Source organism: Heterocephalus glaber, unplaced genomic scaffold (genome assembly GCF_053883595.1).
Source record: "Heterocephalus glaber isolate CG9 unplaced genomic scaffold, H.glaber_assembly_v1.0 deba00000281, whole genome shotgun sequence".
Classification (NCBI taxonomy): domain Eukaryota; kingdom Metazoa; phylum Chordata; class Mammalia; order Rodentia; family Bathyergidae; genus Heterocephalus; species Heterocephalus glaber.
Window position 1 is genome coordinate 14,622,188 of NW_028258139.1, and position 19,832 is coordinate 14,642,019.

At 58.3% G+C, this 19,832-nt stretch overlaps 2 protein-coding genes across 5 annotated transcripts in view; one reads left to right on the plus strand and one right to left on the minus strand.

Annotated features, from left to right (window-relative positions):
- The window catches only part of LOC101716318 (maestro heat-like repeat family member 5), a 45,349-nt gene extending 42,652 nt beyond the window's left edge, over positions 1–2,697 (plus strand). Inside the window, 7 exon segments of the mRNA XM_087184889.1 lie at positions 187–363; positions 895–1,050; positions 1,504–1,601; positions 1,603–1,624; positions 1,762–1,864; positions 2,056–2,130; positions 2,484–2,697. Coding sequence (XP_087041015.1) covers positions 187–363; positions 895–1,050; positions 1,504–1,601; positions 1,603–1,624; positions 1,762–1,864; positions 2,056–2,130; positions 2,484–2,584 — 732 coding nt within the window. The 3' untranslated portion in view covers positions 2,585–2,697.
- Positions 2,698–5,246: 2,549 nt separating this feature from the next.
- On the minus strand, positions 5,247–18,266 carry Ptp4a3 (protein tyrosine phosphatase 4A3). Of its 4 annotated transcripts, none has more exons than XM_004837878.4 (6): positions 18,022–18,266; positions 11,753–12,658; positions 10,068–10,160; positions 8,177–8,307; positions 7,383–7,457; positions 5,247–5,760 (listed from the first exon to the last, which is right to left on the minus strand). In XM_004837878.4, exons 2-6 carry the CDS (start codon positions 11,855–11,857, stop codon positions 5,643–5,645), a joined length of 522 nt encoding a protein of 173 aa, XP_004837935.1. In that variant the 5' UTR covers positions 11,858–12,658; positions 18,022–18,266; the 3' UTR covers positions 5,247–5,642. The 4 variants fall into 4 exon arrangements, with proteins under 4 accessions (XP_004837935.1, XP_004837936.1, XP_004837934.1 ...); XM_004837879.4 differs by lacking the exon at positions 18,022–18,266 and adding an exon at positions 16,353–16,528; XM_004837877.4 differs by lacking the exon at positions 18,022–18,266 and adding an exon at positions 15,577–15,731.
- Positions 18,267–19,832: the final 1,566 nt, after the last annotated feature.

A 19,832-nucleotide genomic window follows, 5' to 3' on the forward strand; every position in this document is an offset into this window, starting at 1 on the left:
AGAGGAAACCCTGTCCAAGGCCACATGGTCCGGTGGGTAGAGGTGGGCGGGATCGACAGCTCTGAAGCCATGGCCACAGGGTGGGGCAGGAGGACCGCAGTTGGTCTGGGATGTGGGTGCAGGGCAGGCAAAGGGGGCCAGAGGAGCAGGTCCTGGGCCCGCCACCCACCGCCCCCCTGCCCGCAGGAAAGCCTGCTCCGTGCGCAGCTGCCGCACTTCCTTGAAGGCTTCTTCCAGAAGAGTGAGCTGGTGGTCGTGGGCATCATGAACACCGTGTCGGAAGTGCTGCACCAACTGGGCATCCAGGGTGCAGGCGCCCAGAGCCTCAGTGTCGCCATCAAAGTCCACATTTTCTTTGACGACGTAGGCCCGGGGACAGGGCGGGCTGGGGTGCCTCCCTCATAGCTCTGGGCTGCAGCTGACCTTAACTTCGGGCAGACGGACCCGGGTTGACCGAGTGTCCACCAGGTGGCGCTCGGCTCCTTCTCATGGCTGAACACTGCCAAATCCAATTTCTGACCCTCAATCTCAGATCCTACAACTGCCCCACAAATCTCTTACCCTTATGGCTGACATGGGGTCTCATTTAGAGGAACTACTTTTTCTTTACTGGAAACAGAGGGGATTAAACCCTCCCCTAAGCTCCTTTCGTGACACTTACATACTGTGGGTATCAAAGAGAATGATTTCAAGTCTTTGAGGTTGACCTGGGAGATGGCCTGGGAACCTTGTCTGAGAGGGAGGTCTGGCCTTGCCCTGGAGTTTTGTCTGAGAGGTAGGCTTAGCTCTGCACTGGGAGACCCAGGCCTGGCCAAAGGACCCTGCAGAAAGAAGCCAGTGGGCTGGGTACCAAGTCAGGCAAGAGATGGGCCCCCTCTGAGACCTGCCTTACAGGAGCAGGACCAGATTCGAGCAGCAGCCATGGCACTGTTCGGGGACCTGGTGGCCACGATGGCAGGTGGGAAGCTCAGTGACCTTCAAACCCAGGTGTGCCAGAGCATGGTGCCCCTGCTTCTGCACCTGAAGGACCAATGCCCAGCCGTCGTCATGGTCAGTACTCACGGCGGCGAGGCAGGCTGACAGGGCTTCACCTTGCCCGGGGGGCTGAGCAGACAGGTGGCAGAGTAAGGGGCTCCCTAGGCCAGCACCAGACCACAGCCCCTTCCCAAGGCACACACACACACAGGTAGGACTCTGCTGTCTTGTGAGCCAGACTGTCTGCTGTCTGTTCAGCTCACTATTGGTTCCTCTTAGCAAGCACAGGTAGGGCTTGGCCACACCCTGAACTTTCTGGAATTCAGAACCCTCCCTGCCTCGTGCTCAACTTGCATGGGGCCTGCTGTTCCCAAGCAGAGCTGCACACGGGCATCTGGGCAGGGAGGGAAAGTGCTCCCCTGAACACCAGCACGGCAGACCACCTCAGATGCACACATGAGCTGGGGAGTAGGGGGAACCGATGTTCACCCTAGGCAGTGAGTGACCCTCCTGTGGCTGTCCCCACAGCAGTCCAAATTTGCCTTCTACCACTGTGCTGCCCTGCTATGCTGGCAGCCGAGGCACATCCTCTTCTGCACCCTGGCCTGGGAGCGCAGCCTCAGTGCCCCACTTCCTCTGGACCTGCCTGGTGAGGGTCAGGGTGTGGTGAGGCCAGGCTGGCTGGACCCTGTTTTCTCTGAGGGCTGGGGGGTGGGGCATGGCTGGAGATCAGTGGCCCCTCCAGGCCCAGCCCCAGGCAGTGACAGGTGGCTGTCTTCCCACCAGATGACCCGCAGCCAGGAAGAGTTCAGCATCCACCTGGCACAGGCCCTCAAGTACCTGTACAGCTGCCACCACCACATGAAGACCTGGGCAATGCTCTTCATAGGTGGGCTGAGAGCAGGCCAGGCTTGGAGACCCCCAGGCCTACCCTGACCTACACCCACCCTGACCCACCCACCAGCAAGAGGGAGAGAGGTGGGTGAGGGGGCTTGGGGCTGAGGAAGAGCAGGAGCGGTCTGGGCCCCCAAAGAGATCAGAGCCTCTACCCACTGGCCAGCTGCACCCCATTTTTCACAGGTTACACCATCTGCTACTTCCCCCAGGCTGTGTCCCAGATGCTGAGTAACAGAGACATGGACCTGCTGCTCCACAGTAAGCAGCCCTGCGCCAGCCCTCCCGCCCACAGCACCCAAGCCCAGCTCAGCATCCTAAATGACTTCAAAGATGGCAAGACCGAGGCCCCCTAGGAGTAGGGCTCTTCTAGCCCTCCAAGCCCAGGGCAGCAATAGGACAGGCTCTGCTCGGGCCAGGGCCCACCTCTGTGTGTTGCCCATTCCCTTCCCCAGCCTCAGTCAGGGACCAGAGGGGGTCAACTCACTCTTCAGCTCCCACAAAACAAGGGCCCCACAGCTGCCTTGAGAATGGGGAAGGGAACCCTCTGGGACCTGTGTCAGCTGGTGACCCCAGGCCAAGGTCACCTCTGACTTAACCCTTCTCTCTTGAAGCTTTTGAAGATCTCAAAAAAGACCCGGAGCCCAGCATCCAGGAATTTGCCACCAGGCAGCTTTTGTTCTTTCAGAAGGTGTCTGCCAGATCCCAGAAGTGACGTCCGGCTGTCCTCCTACCCTCTCTTCCTGCCCACTCCACCCCTTCCTCTAACGCCCGCCTGGCATGCAGAGCTTCACTGCATGACTTTTCCATTTGAAAGAAAGGTCTAGATTCGACAAAGAAGTGTTACACTGGGTTGGCTACCCACCTTCCTTCCATCCCACACCCCCCACACACACACTGTAGTCAAGCCAAGGCCCAGGAGACACTGGCAGGGAAGACAAAGGGCAGGGGAGGTGGGGACACTGGGAAGTCTGTGATAGAGCCTGCAAATGGCAGCTCCTCCATTCTCAGAGATAGTGTCAACTTCACATCCGGGGCCCTCACGGCTGAATGGAGCCACTGGCCAAGGTGCCCATGGCCTTCAGTCTATCTCCAGCCTGGAGTTTGGCAGTGGCTGAGGGACTGATGGTGGGGCAGGCTCCCCAGCCCAGCCTCCCTCCATCCTCCTCCGTCCAGTCCGAGCTGTCCCTGCCAGGTCACACCTCCTGGGTATGCAAGCACTGAACAAGCTGCATGGCCTGAGGCAAGTCCTGGGCTCTCCGGGCCTCTGATGTTCCATCTAAAATGCCAGGGCCTCCCTGTGAGCCTCAGTTTACTGAGTGTGGCGAGGGCAGATGGGCCTTGCCTTGCCTGGGGCCCAGTGCTCATCCTGAGTCACAGCAGGGGTCTCCCGGGACCCTGCCAGACCAGCCAGCTCCCTCACAGGTTGCTCCAGCAGGGTCTGCACACTGCCCATCCTCTCCTGGGCCCATACTGCCCTGACCACACCTGAGCTCACCCATGCTTGGAGCACCACTGCCTACACCATCCCCCCAGACCCAGAGGGCAAGCCCCAGCCCTCCTGAGACCCAGCACCCCACCTCCCCAACAGAATCCCAGCCCATCTTTCCTACCCCCCGAGGCTGTGCACATCTTGCAAGAGGGCATGCTGGAGGGTGGATTGAGAAAACTACAGCCACTGTCCCTAAATGTCCTGTGGATATAGGTGAGTCCATGGGTGTGCTCCAGGAGAGGAGAGACTAAGCGCTGACTAACCACACCCAGTCTCCTCCCTCTGTCCTTTCCAAAAGTGGAGCTGCCTGGGGAACTTTCAGGTAGTTTTGCCTTTTCACATATCCTACCTGCACCCGGACCTCATGGGTACCCATCATGGAGCCCTCCTCGGCTTCAGCCCTCGCTGGTGACAGTGGCTTAGGTCCAGCCTGGCAGGTGGCAGAACTGTCTCAGCAGGGTAGCAGTCTCCTTGAGGCGAGCTTGCTAGCTGCCCCACTGACTGCCCTCAAGCCACCCTGGGTCCCCTATAGTTCCTCCTCCCTTCTGGAAAGACTCACTTAGCAAAACTTGGGACTCCCAGGTGGGTTCCTGGAGCCCACACTGACTGGACAAGCCTCCAGGCTCTGAGTCTGTCCCTCATCTGGATGTGAGGTGGGGGGCTGCTGGCCGAGTTCTGGGGACAGGCAAGCTCTGGGAACTTGGCTTGCAGCAGCAGCTCTGTTATGGCACCTACCTGGATAGTAGTTCATGCTAGGCCTGGTGGGGCGGGCTGGGAAATGGGGAGGTAGGGCCTGCTTCCCCCACCACAGTGCCTTTATTGTGACTGTAGGCACACAGGCCCAGGCCCAGGAGGCGAGCGCCTGCCTTTGGTGAAATGGGCTTCTGGCAAGGGCTCACCATGCACGCTGGGCACAAGGCTCACCTTCCTGGGAAGGGCAGAAACAGTGATCTCTGGGGGTCCAGGTGAGTCCCCCTCAGCTGTCCTGGGGACCCATCCCAGAGTGGGTGTAGTGTGGGAGGAGGAAGAGCAGGCCAGGTGGGGCCCTGAGGAGAGAATGGCCAAATGCTGGGTGGCAGATGCAGATGGAAGGTGATCTGACTCCCTTCTGGGGCTCAAGTGCCAGCCTAGAGAACTCGGCCTAGAGACCCGGCTGAGAGGAAGGGTCGGCCAAGGCCTGTGGGTGGCGTCCACAGGTGGGAGTCAGAGCCTAAGGGCCTTGGGGCAGAGAGCACTCCTAGCCCTTCTACACACTCAGCCAGACCAGCCCTGGGCCCACACTCCCAGTGTTGCCCCTGCCCTCCTACACCCTTTCCTCTGCAGGTAGGTTGCCCCCAGATCAGGGGCCAGGCCCATAGGCAGCCTCTCCACTTCAGATCCTTCCAGGTGCCCACACCCACTTCGGCTCCCTCCCAGGCAGACAGCATGTGCCTTCCTCTGCCTGAGCCATGGGTGCCCTCTACCTGAAGTTCACACCACCCCTTGCTGAGCCCTTTCCCTGGGCCTTAGAGGCTAAGATGCAAGCCCTCCTGGAGGCAGAATAGGGAGCCATCCCCGCTTTGCAGACCCAAGGTCCCAAAACTGACACATGAACCCACCCTGACTTGCAGAGCAGCAACACTGATGACTGTCTCACCTCCTAATGTCCCAACCCCCAAACTGCTACCAGCAACCCATCCGTGGCCCTGCTCCATCCACTCTGTTATATCAGGGATACAGACCCAAATCGGAGTGCAGGGCCCCAACATGGCCGCCAGGGGGAGCCACAGGAGCATGCTGGAACCCCAGCCTATGGGGATCACAGGCTTCAGTCTCCTGGCAGTGGCCTCCCAGACCCCAAGGCCATAATCCTCCCCCACCTGGCCCTGCACTCTTCAGACACGACCATGGTTCCTGTTTTATTGCCTTTGAGTATCCAGAGCATCTGATTGCTCCAGGATCCAATAATTTAAGGTGCCAAGAACAGGGCAGGGTAAGGGGCCGCCACCAAGGGGCTGGGCCCAGTGGTTAAAAATATACCCACCACCATGCCCAGGCCAGAGAGGAGACCTGTGGTAGGGGTGGGGTTGTTGGAGGTCGCTGGCAGGAGGTCCAGAGGTGGAGCTGACCAGGCTCAGAGAGACTCCGTGAGCAGGAGAGGGGCACACGAGGTCAAGACGTGGAACACATGGCTGCCTGACTCCCGGAAAACGGGCACCGAGGCACAGGAAGACAGGCGATGAAGGTCAGCAGGACAAGGGAGGTGAACCACCACAGGCCCCAAGCCTGGCCAACGCCTGAGCTACATGATGCAGCATTTGGTCTTGTGTGCGTTCGGGTCTTTGAACCGCAGTCTCTGTTTGGGCCGGTATTTCTCCAGATAGGTGAGCTGCTTGCTGTTAATGGCACCACGACGCTTCCTGGGGAGATGGGGTCAGTCGGAAGGTCCCCCAGGCTCTGGGTTGGCCACTTGCCCATCCCACCACACACACAGGGCAAATAGGGCTGGTCCTTGAGGCCTATAGAACTATCTCTGCCCTGCATGGAACAGCCTTGGGCTACAGCACCCACAAGCAAAGCCAAGAGGTGAGATGGGGGGCACCACTGCCACCAAAGCCTGACTGTCTCAGTGCAGCCAGTCCTGCTCAGGACTACGTCCCAGAGCCTGGAGGGAAGCAGTATGGTGGACCCTGTGTACTGGTATGCATGCACGTGTGCCCATGTATGTAAGCATACATGTCCCAGTATGGGCATATGTTTGAAAGTGTATGTGTATATGTGTGCATACCTCTGTGTGTCGCCCAGGCCCATGCAGGGTACTTGTAGCTCATGTACAGCCAAGTCAGGCAGCAAGCTAGTGACAAGCATGCTTTGAGAAGAAGACAGCTGAGCCCAGGCAGAGGCTATCTCAGGGCAACACAAAAGCGTGCCCACCAAGAGCGTGTGTGTGCGTGCGTGTGTGCGTGTGTGAAACATGCATACACACTACATGCTCACACAGGCTGGGGGGCGGGCAGGATCAGCCAGTGCTGTCCCTGCCTGGCTGAGTAGGTAGATGGGAGCCTTCCCCAGGGAGGCCACCAAGTGACTAGAAGGTGGCTGGATAGAAACCTCCAAAAGTATAGGGAAGGGCCAAGCCAGGAACAACAGGCTAGAGGGTAACCAGACCCTGGTGCTGGTGTTCCTGGCCATAGATGAGACACTGGGAGGCTATGAGGCTCCTGCTTCCCACTGAGAGGCTAGATTATATCCAGGGTCCTCTGCACATGGCAGGGTCACCAGGTGTTATGGCTTGTATCTAGATATCCCCCCCAAAGCCTCATGCACTCAGGTGGGGCTGTTCAGAACTGGCTGTATCTAAGGTGTGCAGTACTAAATTAGTCCACTGATTGGAATTAGCATAGTTCTGGGTGTGGCTGAATGGATTTACTGAAGATAGATGCCTCACCCTAGGTCTGGGTGGCACCACGCAAAAGGCTTATAGTCTGGATGGGATAAAAGATAGAAGGCAGGCTACTGCTGCCTGCTGCCTTTTGCCTGCCACACCATGAACTATTTCGCCTCTGTGATGTCCCTCTGCCATGGCACCTTGCCTTGGAGCCAGCAGACTATGACTAAAACCTCTACAAACTGAGCTGAAATAAACCTTTCCTCCTTTAACTCTAGGTGTCAGGTATTTTGTCTCAAAAATGAGAAAAGTAATTAGACACCAGATGCATTAAGCAGATGGTATCTACCAAGGCAGGAAGGATGCCTCTGGCCAGCAGGCCCCAGCTGCAGAGGTAGAGCACAGCCATCCTGCACTCCTGAGGCTGCTGGCTCCCAGCTCCCAACTGTCCATAGATGGGTCAAGGCTGGTCCAGCCCTGCTGGCTCAGGTAGCCTCAGGCCAAGGGAACCACATGAGCAGAGAGGAGACCTGTGGTAGGGGCTGGATTGTTGGAGGTTGCTGCATCACCAGAGAAGAGTGTGTGAAGAGAGGGCCACAGTGACAGCCCAGGTCCCCGAGCACTTTCCCACTAGCCCCACAGCTGGCCACTCACTGCCGGATGAACTGGATGGCATCTTCATACTTCATCCCACTCTCGATGAGGGCCAGTGCCACCAGAACTGGAGCCCTGCAAACAGAGAGCAGGGCTGGGATCATCTGAGCCTCTGTACCCTGGCCCTCCCCTGAAGGCTACCTATTGAGGAAGCAGGGTATGAGGAGTGTTCACAGGGGCCAGACCCACCCCAGTTCCTTAAGCTCTCCTGTGAAGCCCACATACTTGGAGACTAGCCCAACTGCCTGGGTCCAGATCCTGACTCTCCTGTCCCTCCGGTGCAACCTCAGGGAGTTTGGACTGTCTCTCTGTGACTCACAGTAAAATGTGTCATGGATGGATAAACTAAGGCACACAAATGAAGGGCTTAGCTCAGGTATGTCCTGGGGTAAGGGCTCAGTACAGGCTGGCTGTGAACCCCAATCAACTGCTTCTCCCTCCAAAATGGGGGACTCCACTGCCCAGGTCCTTTCAAACAGATCCAGGCTGCTGATCCTGCTCTGAGCAGGCCCAGATCACAGGGGCACCCTTGTGCCTGCGGAGGAGCACAGGGCAGCAACCACTGCAGGAGGGAGCCAGGTCAAACTTTGGGAAGGACTTCCTCCCCACCAGGCCATTAGAGGACTTGTCCGGGAAGCCTCAAACTTGGGGCATCAGGCCCCTGAGATTCATGTGGACATGGCCCAAGTTGGAAAGTGAGAAAGCCTTTCAAGACCCCAAGCTCCAAGTGAGCTCCCAGCAATGGCAGCACCCAAGACTAGAGCCCTACTCCACCCCTACTCCTCTCTACTCACCGTCCCAGGCCTGCCACACAGTGCACGGCCACGCAGCTGCCAGGATCATTGCAGAACTTGGCCTTCAGCAGGCTCAGCCAGTCCTCCACCACTTTGCTGGGTGGGGGTGCCCCATCATCAAATGGCCAGTCCTGTAGGTGAAGCAGCCCATGAGCACCCCGACTTGTAGGGGCTAGAGTGGCCACCCTGGGACCCAGGACAAGGACAGTAGCCCTGGGAGGGGCAGAGAATGCCAAGAGCTGTGCCATGGGCACCTCGTTGTGAACACTGAGCTCCCTGAGCCCGCCTACTTCAGCTTTGCTCACCAGAGCGCCTTCCTGAATCACCCCATCTTCTCTGATTCTTGCTCCCAGGGAGCCCCAAGGGCCCTCTGCCCCCCTCTCTCAGCCCAAGGAGTGGTCTCTCCCATCTGAATGCCAGTGGCTGGCCTGAGAGGACCTGTCCCCTGCAGTAACACACAAGCCTGCCACCCCAGGCCTGCTGTATCCCCATCTCCCAGGCTGCCACGCAGCCCAGGAACCACCAAGAGTGAACAAAGGGCTGTGGGTGAGGCCAGGATTCTGAGAGCTGGACTCAGCACAACAGCTGGACCCAGGCCTTTCCGGGTGTTCCTGGGTGTTACTTCCACTTTGGAAATTTCACTTTGCTCCCCACTGTGCCCCCAGCACCCTGGGGAGATAAGGCCAGTCCCCATTGGAGGCAGCCAAGCCCAGGATGCACTGCAGGGGGACAAGATGTTCACACATTGGTGAGGCAGGTACTCACAAGCCCAAGGGACTACTCTAGAATAGGCACTGATTGCTATTGGGGTGAACCGACATTGGCCCATGGGGGCTGCCTGAAATCTAACCCAAATCCCTCCTGCTGCTGGGGAAGGGAAGGGAGGTGTGCCTTTGCCTTGAATCCTTCCAAGCACCTATACTTTCAGGTGAGGACCCTGACACTCAGAGTGGCCTACGGGGTCCCACAGATGGAAAAGGACAACGCTGAGATTGTGTCTAGGCTATGTGACCTCGAAGCACAGGTTCTTCTCCCCCACTCCTACTGCCAGGCAGTGGCTGCTACACATAGTAACAGCTGTGGACAAAGAGGAGACAGAGAGCCACATACCTGGCTGCCTGGAGTGCAGAGCCAGGGGCTGGGAGGACCCTCAGGGCTGGCTCTGGAGCTCCAGGTATTGTGGGCTAACCCACAGCTTCTGGCCACAGAGCTGCCCCATCCTCCACATAAAGCAGGTCCCTGGGGCCATGGGAGCCGAGGAAACAGCCCCGAGGGTGCCCCGAAGAGGGCCTCTCCAGCACCCCTGCTGCCCAGAGGTGGCCCCAGACAAGAAAGAGGTGGCAAGAGGCAGAGACAAGGCCCTGGGAAGGCCGTGCTCCCCACCAGGCAGGCCGTGGGGCTCAGGCCACCCCCACAGCAAGCACACCTGGCAGGGGAGGCCACATCACTACGTGAGCGCCACTCACCAGGGTCCCTCGTGTCACTGGCCATGTGGCCTCAGATCATGATGGACCCCACACCCTGCTTCCCTGAGATGGGACCATATAAGGGGCTGTAGGCCGCTGTATGACTGAGATCCAGTGGCACCTGGTGGGACACAGATACACCCCTGCCCCAACACATAGGAGGATCCGACTGCAGGAGCTATGGCTTTGACCAACAAACCCAACCCCTGTCTCATGGCCCAAGTTTGAGAAAAAGGATTCAGGAGGGGTGACTTTCTCTTAGTCACATGTCCCAACCTCTGGCCTCCCCCAGGTTCGCACACACCTGTGGCCCAAGCCCCCAGGGACACCAGAGAGGCCCATGTGCCAGCCTCTCGGCAAGAAATATCCACCCACCTGCCAAGCCCTGCCCCGGGGCAGCCACCGTGTTCCCTGAGCCCCCTCACCACAACAGTGATGCCGTCTTTCTCCAGTGGGGCCTTGTCGTAGGTCACCTCGCATACACGTACCACTGTAGTGGCGCCATACTTCTTCAGGTCCTGGCAGGGTGTGAAGAGGGAGCAGGTTAGGTAGGGCTGGGGGACTCAGGACCAAATCCCTGGCCAGGACATGGTCCAGTGCCCTCAGACCCAGGGCAAGATTGCGTCCCCCTCAGACCACTCCCTAGAGCAGGCTGTGTCCCCCACAGCAAAACTGTGGACTCAGGCCCGGTGACCAGCAGGTGGTCCAGCCTGATGTCCTCGTGCCTATTCCTCAGCCACCTGAAGAGAGGCAGGCATTCCCATCTACGTTCATTCACCATAATCCACACTCAGCTGCAACCCCCCACTGCATGTCACCTCTAGCCCACAATGCTCAGGACCCCAACTCTTACCTCATTTACTAGACAAAGGCTCTGGTCTCCCAGTGGGCAGGGCCCCCTCCTGCCTGGGCTGCATGAATGGGTCTCCGAGGGGCAGGGCCCACAGGCAGGGGGCCTCAGAGCCAGCAGGGCTGCACACCAGTGGGGAAACTCCGTGTTGACCAGCCAAAAGGTCATCAAGAGCACAGCCAGACTAGGGGTATTTATACCCAGGGGCGTAGGCAGGGCCACCACCACCCCCACCTGCTCCCAGCAGATATTCTGGGAGTGGTAAAGGATCACTGGGCCCTGCTGATCATGTGATGGGGACACCAGACAGAGAGGCCAGGACCCAGTTATTCTGAGAATACAGGGAATAAGAGGGGGGTGCCCACCTCTAAGGCCACAGGGACACCACAAATCCTTCTGTACCTTCAGTGGAGGAAGCTGCCATTCTGCTCAGGACTGAGCCCTGGCTCTGATCCTAATCATACTTGGGCCATGAACAAGGTCCTGCACTGAGCACTCATCCTGGTTACACCCTGAGCCCCCCAGCCCCAGTCACTCATAGTGCTTCGCTTACCAGTCCTTCCCCAAACCCTGCTGTTATCCCAAGGGTCTCAGCTCTGAGAGGGGATGGCTGCCCTCAGCAGGGCACTGGGCTCAGTGTCCAGGGTCCGGGCTTCCTCTATACAGTTCCCCAGGCCCTTGCACATCCACATCCCCATCTGACTATGACAAGCCCATGACAACTCATCTCACCTCAGGGCTGAGAGATGGGTCTCCAAAATGCCTCATGCAGTAATGGGCTCTGTAATTGGCACACATACAACTGCCAGCTCTGCAAACGGCCCTGGGTCTACAAACACACTGACAGCTCTAGTCTGGTCCCAGCACAGACTCTGCAAATACACCTGGTCACAAGTGTGGGGGTCTCGGGCAGCAGGCATCTCTTCCTGCTGCCTCTCCAGGGGTCAGTGGTCACTCCTTCCTGTGGCCAACTCAGTTCTAGCTGAGGCATCGTCCTATCACACAGAGTGCTCACCTCTCCGCCTGCCTGGATTCACACAACCTGAAGTCCCACTGTTCACACACTGGCCTCAGGGAACCCACTGGACCCGAGACTCCCCACTCCTAAGCCCCCCCCACATCTCCGTGTGCCCTTTCCAGGACCCTGTAACAGGTGTCTGAGCTCAGCTCCACGGAGAAAGGACTGGGTATGGACAGCTATAGATCCGCTCGCCAGGCTTCCCAGGCACCCCGCCCACCACCCACCCAGCCCCAACTCACCTCCATGAAGGCGCTAAGGGTGGCATCAGTGGGGTTGTGCGTGATAAGGAAGCGCATGTTTCGGTAGCTCACCTCCACCGGGGCAGGGCGGTTCATTCGAGCCATGCCTCCCCGAAGGCAGAGGGCAAGGCAGGAGGGGGCTGCAGACAGGGCTGGGATACAGCCAGATGAGCCCCCACCAGCCTCAGAAAACCAAGTAGAGCAAGATCCTTGTACTTGTCTGAGAGAAAGGATTTTCAAAAACCCACACCCACACCCTGAACCAATATTGTACAAATACTTGGGAAAGGGAAAGGAAGCTGCCCAATGTTTGGGTAATTAAAAAAGAAAACCCAACTTCTTCCCTCAAAAAAGGAGCAAAACAGTCCCCTAAAATAAAATGCACAATTCCAAACTCTTGTTTCTCAGAGCTGGCTGAGTATAAAGGGGATAACAACCACCTAAAAATTCAGCAAAGAACATTTAAAAATCCCCAAAGTGAATGCGGCCACCACACAATGTCCAGGGTGGGTCCTTTGCTGGGGACACTCTCTTGGCATTGGGGAACAGTCCCCTTTGCTCCAAGATGGGCCCCAAACCCCCAAGGTCTGGAGGAGGACTGAACTTGAATGGAACCAACTCTGGCAGCCCTGGGGCTGAGGTCACAGGAAGTCTCCGATGCACAGGCCCTTGGTCACGTTACCCCACTGGGGGACAGCAAGTCCTGGAGTGGGGAGGGGGCTCAGTCAGCAGGGCTGACCCCAGGCCTGGCACCAGAGGCCATCAGCAGGCGAGGGCAATGGTGAGGGCCAGAGGCAAGGGCTTCCTCGGCAGCAGGCTCAGGGGCAATGTTGGGCACGGCAGTGCTCAGAGCTGGCCCACAAGGGCCAGTCCATCGATTGCAGGCTGGTTCTCCACAGGCAACATCTGGGGGAGGAGAAAGAAATGAATGGCCTTCCTTCTGCCTCAGTTTCCCTACATGAAAACCCAAGGAAGGACAGGCCCAACCCAGGGCCTTAAGGAGAAAGGACAGCCAAGTACCGTCACCAGGATGAGGTGAGGGGGAACAGAGGAAGAGAAGGATGCCAGGCACAACCCCTTCCAGCATGCTGAACCCCAACAAGCAGACTCCTGGTCTACCTGCCCCCAAGCTTGGCCCTGCCTGAATCCCAGATATCCCACCCTACACATAGACACGCAGGACAGTCGCCTTTCCTCGGGCTTGTTGGCCACTGAGGAATGGCAGAGCCCAGATCACTCTGGACAGCCCACCCTTAGGGAGAATCGCTCAGGACACAGTATGAAGCCTACTCAGCTGGTAGCTGCTGTATCTTTCCCATCCTGGCCTCTACCCCAGCCCCTGCCCCTGATTACTCACAGACTGACCAAGCCGGAAGGAAAACAAGCTGCCTTACCCTTTAGGAACTCAGAGAGTACCAGCTGCCAGGCATGTGCCAGGGTGGTGACAGCACAGCTGGCCTGGAGTGAGGTCTAACCATGACAGGGCCCTGAGGAAGGATGCTGCTTGGGGTCATAAAATCAGCTGTGAGCACCTCCATCTTTGCCTCTCTCCCTCTCTGGATCAAACAGCTCCAAAGGTCGCCAGAAACATCAGCCCCCTCCTGCCCACAGAGGGGCCAGGAGACCTTGGGCATGTCACTGGCCTCTCTGGGCCTCTGTTTCCCTAGCTGCACAACAAAGGAACACAAAGGCTGCTTCCAGGGTCCCTCCACTGTGACTCAGTGGTTAGCAGATCCCTCCACACATGGATTCAGCCCAAGCCCCATTTCCCATTGCTCCTGTGTGTCCACAGCCCTGCCTCCTCTACCCAAGGAAAAGACCCCTCACAGGACCTCACCTGGCAGAGTCCTCCATCCTTCCCCTGCCCACCATCTCTTACCTCTGCCCCTGCCCCAGTGCCCCTTTCTCCAGCTGCCCAAAAAGTAGGTGGGCCCCCAGAGCCACAGCCAGGGTGAGGAAGGGTCACGGTGGGACCCTGGACTCAGAGGCACCACTGCTGGCTTTGAGCCATGGGCACAAGCCTCATTGTCCTAGCTCTGGCTGTGCAGGGAGGTATGAGCTCTTCAGCCTGCCCTCCATACCAAGGCAGGCTCAGTGCTTCCAGGCTCAGGGCAGGGGTTGCATCTACATCCTAGCCTCAATCCCCAGAGGGGGACCATCCAATAAGGGAGAACGAAAGGAGTCTTGTCCCTGGTTTAGCCACCCAGGTCCCCCAACCTGTGCCCACTTAGTTCGAGCAATGGCCCTGATGCAATGAGGAAAGCTGCCAGTAGTAAGAGCACACAAACACCTGGGGGCCTCCTGGGACTAGCATGAGCTTTCTTGCTCGCTCACTCGTGTGCACACACAGGAACCACACTCATGTTTACAAAAGTAAAGGAAGGAAAAGGCCCAAGGCCACCATGGGACTCTGGAGCCTCTCCTGAGAGGCTGACTCCATCACCTACAGGGGCTGGGGACCTGGTAACTCAGGGTTATATACAGCACTTAGCCTGCTCTGCTGCCCAGTACCACAGGACAGTGTCTCCAGGCTGACAGTCTGACTGAGTGACCCCATGCTGCTCTCATGGGGGCCCAAAGTTGTCGGAGGCCTGAAAGGAGCTGGGGTTAGACTGGGCTGGGTCAGCACCAGCGATCAGAGCCTGAGCTACACCAGGTCTAGGTTGGACCAGCAGGGCTGGTGTTTTGCACTGCCCCCCCCAACTTGCCTCTGCACTTTGGCCCCCCACCCCAGGAAAGCAAAGCAGGATGTGAGGCCCTCCTACCCCAGGCACCCCCATGTGGCCCAACCCTACCTGTGGCTGGCCACTAGGGAAGAGGCCCCTCTCTGCCACGCCCCTCCAAGGTGAGGTCACCAAGAAGCCCAGACGTTAAGGACTAAAGAGACCAGCTGCAGGGGGAGAGGCCAGGCTGCTGCCGTCAGAGCCCTGCACCCACCCCCAGGCAGAGCTGACCCAAGACCTGTGGTCCCCCCCACCATCCCTCAGTCCCAGTAACTCCAGGCTGCCCCACCCCCACCCCCACCCCGGGCACTGAGTACTCCCTGTGGCCCAAGCCTACGCTCCCCATCTGGAAAGCAAGCACAGGGCACTTGCCCCGCTCTGCTGTGAGCCTCTGCTGGCCCAGCCACCACGCCCACCACCCAGGCCACCTTACTAGGCTCAAGCTCCTCCTTCCCTCTGGCCCTCCCCTTCCTGGGATCCTGGCCCAGCCTCCTCTGGCCAGTGCCCCAGTCCTCTGCTTTTTGCAGAACCGCTCCTTTTCAAAACCCTTTAAGGGAGGCCCGTCTTGGTCCCTTTGCCAGATGAGGAAACAGGCCAGGGAGACACAGGATATTTTCTGGTCCTTCGCCGGACCAGGCGTGCGCTAAGTGGGCTTTCTCAACCTCAAGTCTAGGCAGCAAGAACACTGAATCCCAGAAGGAAGAAAAGGAGAGTGAGGTTCAGGGAGGCACAGCTAGTTAAGGAGTTTGAATCACCCGGACGTCAGAAAGGAAGAGGTCCTTCCAAACATGGGACCCTCTGATCCTGGAAGAGGTGGAGGCTTGGGCTCTGTGGCTTCCCAGGAAAGGCAGGGCTGAGGTCGTTGGGCTGGGAGCCCCGGAGGCCCCAGGTTCATGAGTGAGGGGCTCCTGGGAGCCGGGCGTTAGCGGGGCTTCCCACCGCTCACCAGGGTGCCACCAACCCGGGGTCCAGAGGATCCAGAGGGTCCTGCCTTTAGCGGGGCTTCCCACCGCTCACCAGGGTGCCACCAACCCGGGGTCCAGAGGGTCCAGAGGGTCCAGAGGGTCCTGCCTGGCGCACCCCCCCCCTACCCGGGCTCACCCGCGCCTGAGGGCTCCCCGCCGCCTCCATGCGCCTGCCGGGCGGGCCCCGCCCGAGACCCGCGGGGCGCGCCCTCCCGCAGCGCTGGCTCTGCCGATCCCAGCCCGGCTGGGCTATTTATAGCGCCCGGTGTCACGTGGGGGGCGGTGACCGGCCGGCGACCCGAATAGCGGGCTCCACACCTGCCGCCTAAAGATAGCCGCACCCCGGCCCGGCCCGCGGGAAACAAAGGGCAGCGGTGAGCTGGCGAGGAAGAGGAAGCGCAGCCGGCCGCAGGAAGGGGAGCGGCCGCTGGGCCTCCGTGGGCGCACTGACCACCGGGCCGGCTGCCTGGCCAAGCGGAAGGAAGGGCTGTCGCCCCAGAGAGGCGGGCGGCAAGAGTCCACGCAGCCCAGCGAGCACCGGGATGGCCCAGCCCTGCGGTCCCTACCCAGCTCGTCAGCCCACAGCAAGGATCCCTTCGGCGGCACGCACTGCTGTCCCCTTGCCTAATCCTCAGGTCACCCCTATGGATGGTTGCTCTCATCCTCCCAGCAGACAGCTGGGGAAACTGAGGTACTGAATCTAGGGGCACCTCAGGTTGCAGGGCCAGGGAGAATTTACCCCAGGAGTTCCTGACACACCCCTCTCCGTGCACATTGCCCCAGTCTCATGAAGACCTCCAGGATATCCCCAGAAGACCCTTCCCTGGGTTCCTAATCTCCCCCTGGGTTCTTGATATCCCCCACCAACAGTACCCTGGCTTGGCCTCCAGGAGCACAAGTCCAAGAACTCACGTGCTCCCCAGACTGTGGGCTCCAGTGGGACCTGATGTAACTGTCACCTCCACACCTGCCCTGGCCTCCGAGGCCCTCAGAGTGGGGTGCCCAGGACTCTCAGAGCCCCCTGTACACTGGGTCCCCTGAGGCCTCGCCTTGCTGGGAACTTAGCTCTGAGCCCAGCTCTCAGACAGACAGCCTGGCCCCTACAATCAGCAGTCAGCACAGGGAGGGGGTGGACCGGGAAGGCGGGCCAGGGGCCCAGCAGAGTACACGCCCCCCAGAGGCTCCACTAGAGCGCACCCACTTAGCCCAACCTGGCACAGCCATGCATTCTTCCCTTGCCTGCTGCCACCCACAGTGGGCAGGCAGGGGATGCAAGGAAGGTGGCTGTGCCCAGAGAGGAAGGACTCACAGGGGTTTGCCCCTCCAAGCCAGGCGGCCTGAGCTCCCTGGCGGGGTGCTGACCTGGCAGAGTCTGAGCACTGAGGCAGGCCTTGGCTCTTACCTCTTCCAGCAGCATCTCCCTGAGGCCTGAGGAGTGGATGGATCCGCTCTGGCACTCACTGCCTGGCCCTTCTGGACCTGGACCACCTTGGTGGGACACTGTGCCACCAGACACCAACCTCAGCCACACTGTACTGATAAAATACAGAACTGGACCTGATGGTGCATGCCTGTAGTTCCAGTACTCTGGGAGGCTGAGGTAGGAGGATGGAAAGTTCAAGCCCAGCCTAAGCAACTTGGTGAATGAGCGTGTCCCTGTCTCAAAATAAATTTTAATTAAAAAGGATCAGGGATATAGTTCACTGAAAAGGCTCTGGGTTCAATCACCAGTACCACCAGAGAGAGAGAGAGAGAGAGAGAGAGAGAGAGAATAAGATCATGTCAGCTCAGAGAAGCTAACAGTGTATCCAAGTCACCCGGCCAGGAACAGAAGAGCCATACCTGGAGCTGGATTTGGTGAGGCCCAGGGACCCTGTTCATCTGGACCCCAGCCCCTTGCCACCCAGCCTCTGCTTCCTCATACCTAAATAGGGTCCCTTATAGAGATACTGGCAAGTTCCAGGACCTGGAAAGTCCTGGGACCTGGGATCAGGACCCAGATCCCACCATGCTGCCTGGGCTGTACACATGGCCGGCATGCCTGCCTCCCACCTTGGGCCTAGTCCCTCGCCTGGGGCCTCTGGCCAGGCTTGGGGGCACCTGCTGAAGCTGGCACAGCCCCCAGCCTTTCAGAGAAATCTATTTATACCATAGCAGGAGTCGTTCCTGGAGCCCTGCCAGAGCCAGTGAGGCTGCCCTGCTAGGCGAAGGGAGAGGCTGGAGTGCCAAACCCACACTACTCCCCTAGGACATCAGCCCAGCCCTCATGCCCCTGCCCCAAAGCTCCCCCTTGCCTGTGCTGTCCCCTCTCCCCTGGGCCACACGCCCTTTACAGCAGCAAATCCCAGCCCCAGGGAAGGTATCCTAACTTGGGGAGGAGGAAGTCTTTGGCTCCACCCCGCCTCCCCACAAGGCACCAAGAGGGCCCCACTTGTTTGTGGAAAAAACAAATGACCCAAATTTCTGGGCAGAGGTCCAAATCTGAGAAATATCCAGAACCCATCATGGGGTCTCACCCCTCGAGGTCTGGAGGAACCTCAAAGGTCACCCACGCCACATAATCCCCAGCTAGATCGCTCACCTCCAGTGACGGGGAGCTCACTGCTCATTGGCAGCCCTTGTGCTTTCTGCCTTCTGTAACTCCGCAAGTTATCAGTCCTTTTCTCTAGTGCTCCCGGGAACCGTGGCTGGGGTGGGGACCAGCAAGAAAGCCTCTAAGCAGAAGCCCCAGGCAGTAGGTAAACTGGAGGAGCTGGCCAGAGGGCAGGAGGGCGTAGTCCTGGTCCCTAGGGTCATGTCCTCAGGGTACAACCTGAAACTAGCACTAGCCCTGCCTGGACTCAAGGTCTCCTCTATAAATGGAGATGTTGCCAGGGAGGGAAGCCACCTTCTGAGGAGGAGCCAGCTCTAAGCTGATCACGAGGCCCGGGGTGTCCCTGGAAGCAGAGGTGTTGGGAGCGAGCCTGGGTTTCCGCCACGTGGCACCTGTTCTCCCCACTGAAGACCTTGAGACAGACGAGCTGGCTCTAAGGGTGCTCCCCAGGGCTCAGCGGCTGCCACACAGGCAGCCCTCCCCACACACGTCTAACAGTGCTCTGCGGGGCATGGTACCAACTTGCTGAACCCAGACCTCCCCAAGACCAACCTCACCTGTCTACTTCATATCACAAAAAGATAATTTTTTAAAAGATTCTAATAGGTATGGAGAGAAGAGAGACTCAACTACAAATAATACCAAAAATAGATCAGAACAAAATTATTACAAATAATAAAACATAATAGTTTGGCCAGGGAAAAAATATTTTCATTATAAAAGAACTCACCCTTTCCCAAATGGTGCCCTAGAAAAACTACCAGGAGCATGGAGTACTATGTAAACTTGACATTCTTCAAAAAGTACTTACTGTACTGTACAAGCAGGCAGTACTCTGATTGTATAATGCTATCTAAGAACTGATCGACAATGTCTCATGACAGCAGAAAGCAGTAATAGAATGGTAAGTGAAGAATGATGGAAGTCAGAGCCCTACTTCTAACCATCATCAGTACTTCCGATGACTTTGCTTCTGGCTGCTTGGACAAAACAAGGCAAAAGAATGGAGAAGTATGTGAAGGGAAGAGAGCAAAGCTGCCCATGTGGTAAGCCACCAGCACTGCCTCGCAGGCCACCACTCCACCACAGGCCAGGGGACTATTGTTTCTTCTGGGGGCCAATGGATACATGGACACTAGATTATGGCTGAGGCACTGGGCTCCACCCAAGCTGTCATTAGGTCAGCAAAGAGCACGGGGCCAGGCAGCTGGGTGCTGCTCCCAGGCACCATGGCTCAAGGTCATGAGGACTTGATCCCTGCTAGGCCCACCCTAAGCCACATGGCCTTCAACCACACAGGCGAGCCTGGCCTCCAGCAGGCACTTCAACCACCCAGGACATCCCACACCAACATAGTCTACTCCTTGCCCTCTCCCAGGCTCAGCATTGCCAGGCATCTCTCTGTGGTCTCCCCCACTCCCATCCCAGACCTCAGACTCCCACTGAGGGGGAGCCAGCCTTCATTCATTGCCTCATTCATCTGATCTGACAAGTATGTGTGGAGCACCTTCAGGTGCTGGATGCTGGGAAGTGCTGACAGATGCCAGGGAAGAAGTAGACAAAACAAGCAGTCTTCCAGACTGGCTCCCAGAGCCCTTTCCCACTGACCTATGTATCATTACCCCACCCTTCCACACACACACTTTTCCACCCGAGACCAAAGACCCAGGAGCCCCAATTTACACAAGGCCAGGCAGACAGGCCTGAGTCCTGGTGGTCTGTCCTAAACCTGGTTCCTTTTCTTCCCCTGCCCCAGTGAATCATGTGGACGTCTTCTGCCCAGAGTCCAGATCCTGGCA

What these genes read in the sequence shown, in the direction of transcription:
- Ptp4a3 (XM_004837878.4), bottom strand. Translation starts at nt 11,857, where the DNA reads ATGGCTCGAATGAACCGCCCTGCCCCGGTGGAGGTGAGCTACCGAAAC. An exon ending in CCCTTAGCGCCTTCATGGAG is followed by an intron (nt 10,161 to 11,752) that starts GTGAGTTGGGGC and finishes ACACCCTGCCAG; the next exon opens with GACCTGAAGAAGTATGGCGC. An exon ending in TGTGTGGCAGGCCTGGGACG is followed by an intron (nt 7,458 to 8,176) that starts GTGAGTAGAGAG and finishes CTCTGTTTGCAG; the next exon opens with GGCTCCAGTTCTGGTGGCAC.